Source organism: Setaria viridis, chromosome 2 (assembly GCF_005286985.2).
Source record: "Setaria viridis chromosome 2, Setaria_viridis_v4.0, whole genome shotgun sequence".
In the NCBI taxonomy this organism is placed as follows: domain Eukaryota; kingdom Viridiplantae; phylum Streptophyta; class Magnoliopsida; order Poales; family Poaceae; genus Setaria; species Setaria viridis.
The window spans coordinates 16,294,128-16,300,365 of NC_048264.2; the positions used below are offsets into that span (position 1 = coordinate 16,294,128).

The 6,238-nt window shown below is 42.4% G+C and overlaps 1 protein-coding gene across 1 annotated transcript; it reads right to left on the reverse strand.

Moving 5' to 3' along the window:
• Nucleotides 1-1,633: 1,633 nt before the first annotated feature.
• Nucleotides 1,634-5,598, reverse strand: LOC117842731 (stemar-13-ene synthase). The gene is made up of 11 exons (XM_034723234.1): nt 5,441-5,598; nt 4,424-4,473; nt 4,214-4,319; nt 4,039-4,144; nt 3,855-3,952; nt 3,549-3,763; nt 3,359-3,474; nt 3,151-3,246; nt 2,854-3,069; nt 2,630-2,771; nt 1,634-2,519 (listed from the first exon to the last, which is right to left on the reverse strand). Exons 1-11 carry the CDS (start codon nt 5,538-5,540, stop codon nt 1,959-1,961), a joined length of 1,806 nt encoding a protein of 601 aa, XP_034579125.1. The 5' UTR covers nt 5,541-5,598; the 3' UTR covers nt 1,634-1,958.
• Nucleotides 5,599-6,238: the final 640 nt, after the last annotated feature.

Here is a 6,238-nt window from a genome sequence, read left to right on the forward strand (position 1 = left end):
CGTGCAGGATTTCACTGTTACCGAAAGTGCCCTGGTTTTATTGCACAGTTGCATAAATAACCTGAATTATTTAATTTATGAATTGTGTTATGATCAAATATGTGTGTCATGAAATTATAACATGCTCAATACAAATTTCATTGGGTTCATGGGACTTAGTATAGATGAGTTTTATGGGATGAAACTCCCTACTCCTCTCTCGTCGTAATTAATATGCCAAGTCAACAATTTTGCTGATGTAACATGAGATTTAGAGCCTGTTCGCTTCAGCTTATTCAGTCAGCTTATCAGTCACCAAACAGTATTTTTCTCTCACAACAAATTAGCCGTTTCAACTTTTCAACCAGCTTATAAGCTAAAGCGAACAACACACGAAATCATATGACACTTCAAACTGGCCTAACCTTTTAACCTCAGACAAATAATTCTGAAACTGTTTAGAGTGGTTTTCAAGGTGGTTATTCAGACGTGTCGTGCCGAGAACCCAGCCCGCAGCATTCCATCTTTCCCCTCCTCATTCTGCCATGTGGCCCCATACTTCTTTCCCATCCACTCTTTTCTCTCTGGCTCACTCACTCACTCACTAACTTCTGACCGCCGCCTGAGAGCACCAGATTCAAAAATTTTCCACAAAAGAATGTATTTTAGCTTTTGGACAAACTAGATTTAGTTGTATGGATATTTAATTGCCTAAATTTTGAATTTACCAAGGTGCATGCCTATTTAATTGATATATCCTTTCAAAAATGCATTTTATCTTTCCAAGGTCCATGCACATTTAATTGTTTGACTTTTTTCCCTTTATAAGGTATGGTTCATCAAGACTTTATTGACTAATTATTTTATTCGGGGCAATCCATGCCATTTCCCATGTCTATTATATGTCCCAAAAATTACAAAAATACACTCCTTGTGGGATAGAGGTAGTATTTGAATGTGAAAAACAACGCTCCGGCAATAGTCCAATCCCGTTTCCAATTTTTAGGATATCGAATATTAGAGCTATTTGGAACCAAAATTCCACCCCCTCCCCGCACTCTCAATCGGCCACTTTTTTCATAAAAGGCGATGTGGCACGTCATTCCTTTTCCTCCCCGCAAAAACGTGGCTCGTTTTTCTTTTTCTCTCCATGAAAATGGTGCTTGTTTCATTTACTTCTCCGGCACGAATATATGTTTTGTCAGAAAAACCGGAGTTGATTGTCCTTTTGCCGTTGGAGAGTGGCCCCACAAATGAATTATATTTAGCATCTAAAGTTTTTAGCAACTATTTTTTTTGTGAACTGTCGGTGGAGAGGATCTTTTTAGCTCCCTATATTTTGTTAGAAAAGTTATAAAACCATTTATTTGGAAGTCTAATTTTTGGGCACTCTGCTCTTAATTCGCATAGTCAAGATTTGTTCAGAAAGGCTCTGTTCAACCGATCAGAATCTGAAGCTTTCAAAGCATTCCCAGCTTTAGCGGCTCCACCTATTCCGTGTGCAGCAATCTTGTCCCTGGAATTCTTCCTATGGTATGCGCAGCTTTTGTATCATCGTGAAACTATTTTTTATGATACATTCAATTCTCAGGTAGGCGCATCCTTTTGAACTGTACCAATTTAAACCACAACAAACATTTAAATTCAATCAGAATGGAGCAACCACAAAGAACGTTGAGAATTTAGATGGGCAATCAGAATCAGGGTGTTCCATGAACGTTGTGTGCTCCTAAAATCATGCGGCACTTTGGTCTTTGGACAGAGAAGAAAAGAGGCAGTGAACATGAATTCGAATAACGCTGTCCTCCAAGGATTAGAATTACCGTATTTCCAAAAGCCAACAAGGACGGGCCTAACACAATGGTCTCCACGACTCCACTTGTGGCCTAGATGTCCTGGTTCATACTAGCCTCCTTGTCCATTGCCCCCCTTTTTCTTTAAGGGTATGCTTACAAAAGCTAGAGTGGGTGACGTTGACTTCATGAAGGCGTTCCTCGCAATGGCTCATGCACAACCGCATTCACCGCGGCGATCAGGTTCTTGGGCCTGCTGAAGCCGTCCCTCTCAGCGTAGAAATGGTGCGCTATCTTGTGCGAGTTCCAGAAGATGTCTCTGCACGGCCTAGGAAGAACACCTGCCTCGCTGACCACAAGCCTGAGCAGCTCCCTCCGCGAGTCGGCGATGACCCCCCGAATCTCCCTCTCCGCCGCTTCGATGGACGCCGGAGATACCTCGGGGCCGTCACGGAGGGCGCACATGCGGATGCTGTTGATGCAACCCTCGCTCATCTCCTTCTTGTGCGTGCGGATGTCGTTCAGGAGGCGAATGGTAATGGACATGTGCCTGAGCAGATCCTTGTACTCTGGACCCCTCACCATGTCCTCTGAAATCTCTGGCCCAACCAAGTATATCGATGGCGCAACAACGGGGCCAAGCGCAATGCTCACCTCCGCGACCGCCATGTACTCTTCCATGGTCGGCACATGTCTTGTCCTCGCCCAATCTGCCTCGACCATGTAGGCCCTCACCAAGGCAAGCCACTGCACAAACAGATGAATTGCAAGAGCAGGCAGTGACTGATCAATGTAATAGCACTGAAATACACACATATATACATATATACGTATACGGAAGCCGAAGGGAGCCTTACAACTTGAGCAATGTGGTCGACAACCCTGCGGTTCTGCACCACCGCACCTTTCGCTGCGATCTGGTTGTTGGTGTCGTAGACAGCCCGGAATAGGATCTCTACATCCTCAGAGCAGAACTCAATTCCGGCGTCTGCGTCCCACCTACAACATCATAAGAGACAATGACGACGCTGCTTAGTGAATCCAAGGCATCAATCGAATTAAGAACAGTGTATTGTACTACCTCTCAATCAGATCGATGAAGTTCTTTAGCTCCTCTATTGATCCTCCGTCGTCAAAGAAGTCATCAGCTATTACGGTCAGGATAGAATTCTGGATCCACGCAATGCTGGCGTCGTATTGTTCAGGAGGAAACACGGTGGAAGCCATAAAGACAAAGACATCCCAAGACATAACTCGTGCGTACTTGAGCTTGTCCAGTCCAAACTCCTTCGCCCATCTGTCACCAACAAGTTAGAACCTAAGAATTCATCTTTTTTTTATCTGAATGTTAGAAGCATGGAGGACGATAGAAACGTACGTCTCAATGTGGTGGAGTTGTTGCTGGTAAATAGATTGCGCGGCATGGAAGTCTTCAGTGGCTAATGCCAGAATATCTTCAGTTGCATAACATGCCCTGATTCATAATTTCACATTCAATTTACGACTCTTAATGAGCTTGAAAAATGAAAACTACACCCTTTTACTGATAAACAACAAAAGTTTATTTCGTTAAGAAAGAAGCTCACAAGTATGATGATTTTTGCATCTGGATGCCCTTGGTGTTGAAACGTTCAATGTTCATCTTGTGCTGTAGTGGTTCCAAGGTGGCCGAGTAAAATGGAGTTTTAAGAGCATATTCCACCTGAAAACATAAAACGTTGTGTTTTGTTCGATGGGGGTCCAATAAAGAAGATTGTTTTTTTTTGTGGTGACTACCTCTTTAGGCGATATTGATCTTGACAGTCTGTTGGAACACAATTGCTGCTTCAGTAGTTTACCCGACCATGCACCGATCTTTTCTAGAGTCCCCTCATCTTCCAAGATACGTACTAGTGAAGCTCTGTACAATTCGAGCAAAGCCTTGGAATCATTCAGATGCGCTTCAACTGAATCGTGGAATCTAGACTCTTCAGCAAAATGAGACAATACATCTGTACCAAAAGTTTCAGGTAGCTGATTAGCATCATGACCAAATCTCAGAAATAAACTAACGAATGCTCGGATGTTCTAGTCTACAGGTACCAGAGGAGATGTCATATCCGTGCATGCGTAGCAAGCGGAATGCCATTGCACATGTCTCCATGTCCATTGTTATGTTGCCATCATTTTGCAGCAAGGACCTGCAATCCCCTGAATCTAGTGAGGACAAATGAGGGAACGGATAATGACATGGAGCAAAGACTAAAAGATATACTGATTATATTACCTGTACGCCATGTCTAATATGCTGTTTATTTCACAAGAAAAATGAGATGATATTCCCATATTTTCAAGGGTGTCAACCAGGCAAAGTTGTGAATTTATGTCCAGTGCTGCAAAAATAAATATTGACATTAGGCGAAAACTAGTTGCGTTATCAACGAGTTTCCAAAAAGGCGCACCTGAACTGACGAACTTGTTTCCAAGCCAAGCCGTGTCGTAGGACGATGGCAGCTGCTTGGGGTCCAGGAGCTCCTGCCGGATCCTATTCTCTACCTCTCTCGTGTTCTGTAACGGGAAGGAGCGATAATGATTATTACCAGACTGCTCAAGTTTCTGGCCAAGAGTAGCCCATCATCAAGGGGCAAAACATTGTCGGTTGAAGTTCTTGCCTTAGGTTCAAGAGCCATGTCGACGCCTCCAGACACAACCTTGGCGCATACTGTTTTGAGAATACCAAAATGTTCGTTAATTATTTGCATAAAAACAATGCTATATAAGTTTGCAAACTGAGCCATTATGTTCGATCTTAATGTGCTACTACTTCCACAACTTGTGCCTGGCTAATTGTAATGGCAGAATTGAGTATTCTTATATATCCTAAGTCACTAAATAGAAAATAATTCTAGTGCAAATTGTTAAACCTCCGTCCCAAATTACTATTCACTTTAGTTTTTAGATACAAAACATTTGATGTATGTATGTATGTCTAGATATGTAAGTAAAAACTATCTAGAAAAGCTAAAACGAATAGTAATTTGGGATAGAGGGGGTAATTTCCTCCATCCTCTTACGGAGGAGACTAACCGAACAAGCAAGGAGGACTGAATACATAAAACTAGGTGGCGGCCACGTTCCTATAAAGGCTATTTATTAAATACAAGTTAATTAGTTTATGTTTATGGTCTAAAAATCATATTATTTCTAAATTAAAAATATTTTTTAGTGCCCCGACGTCCTTTATGTTAAGGGAATTTTTGTGTGTGGTGGGGAGGGGTTCGTGAGGTGGGGGTTAGTTGCTTGTAATAACGGGATTTACCTTTAACTTACTTTTTCAATCCACAGGAGTTATACATATTGGTAATAAAAAAAACTTTAAAAAAGTATGACTTTTCACGAATCTAGATTGACTTATGTTGGTCATTATTGGAAAAATTAATAATTAGATCATTAACAACATGCGAAATGAGCTTACATTCCTTGCTCATGTTTTTCTATATTTATTTAAAAATTAACAACACAAATTTTTTTTTCAGTGGTAGATGATGTTGCTATTGGTAACCAGATGTGATGATGCTCGTAAGTGGTAGGTTGTGTGGTGCGCATGCATATACGTTTTTATTGTGTTACTTTTAAAAGATCACTAACAACATGCATATATAGAAGCAGGTTAGCGAGGGACGGATTACCACGTCGTTGAGCGCGTACGGGCTGGAAACGCTGCGGCCGTGTCTCCGCGGCCCGCCCGAGCAATCGAGCCAGGGGGAGCGAAGCCGTCGTCGACATCATGGCTGCCTTTCACCTGTGTCTCTCTGTCCGATATTTGAGCTTGGATCGAACGACAACCTCTTCTTATACGAAAGCTGAGGGCAGGTCATCGCAGGGTTACCATTTGTCATCGCACGCCTGAGACCAGCTAGGAGTGATTATGAGTGGTGCTCAGTGCAGGAAGAAACGTAGAAGGACACACCGACACCGTACCCCAAAATTCAGTCATTTTGACCGGAGGGAGCGAATAAGCAAACACGTGTGCGTAAAAAGTGGACCACAGGATGTTAATCCGAGGAGCGGAGACGAAACCTGATGTGACCATCTGGCGTCAACATGCATGCACACCTCGGGTACGAGCCATGCGTTGAAGAATACTAGCAGACTGAAGATCGGATAATATTCAAATCCTGGGATATAGCAAATCTGTTGAATTGAACGAGACTATCAAGAAACGCAACAAAACCACCTTGATTTGTTGTTCTTTGGTAGAAGATGAGAGGAAGCAATAATATGGCTATAGACTTTTGGGAGAGGTTTACTAAACAAATTCGAGACATTATTGTTGTTGACAATAAGGATCATGGCCCGAACTTAATTTCAGTGGGACAACAATCTCTAGACAAAGCGAGGATAACTAGTAGTCTGGCGTAGCCATACGCAAGATGCAGAATCTTATCAAAACTATCTCCAACCCGGGCTCTCGGAAAATCACCTTA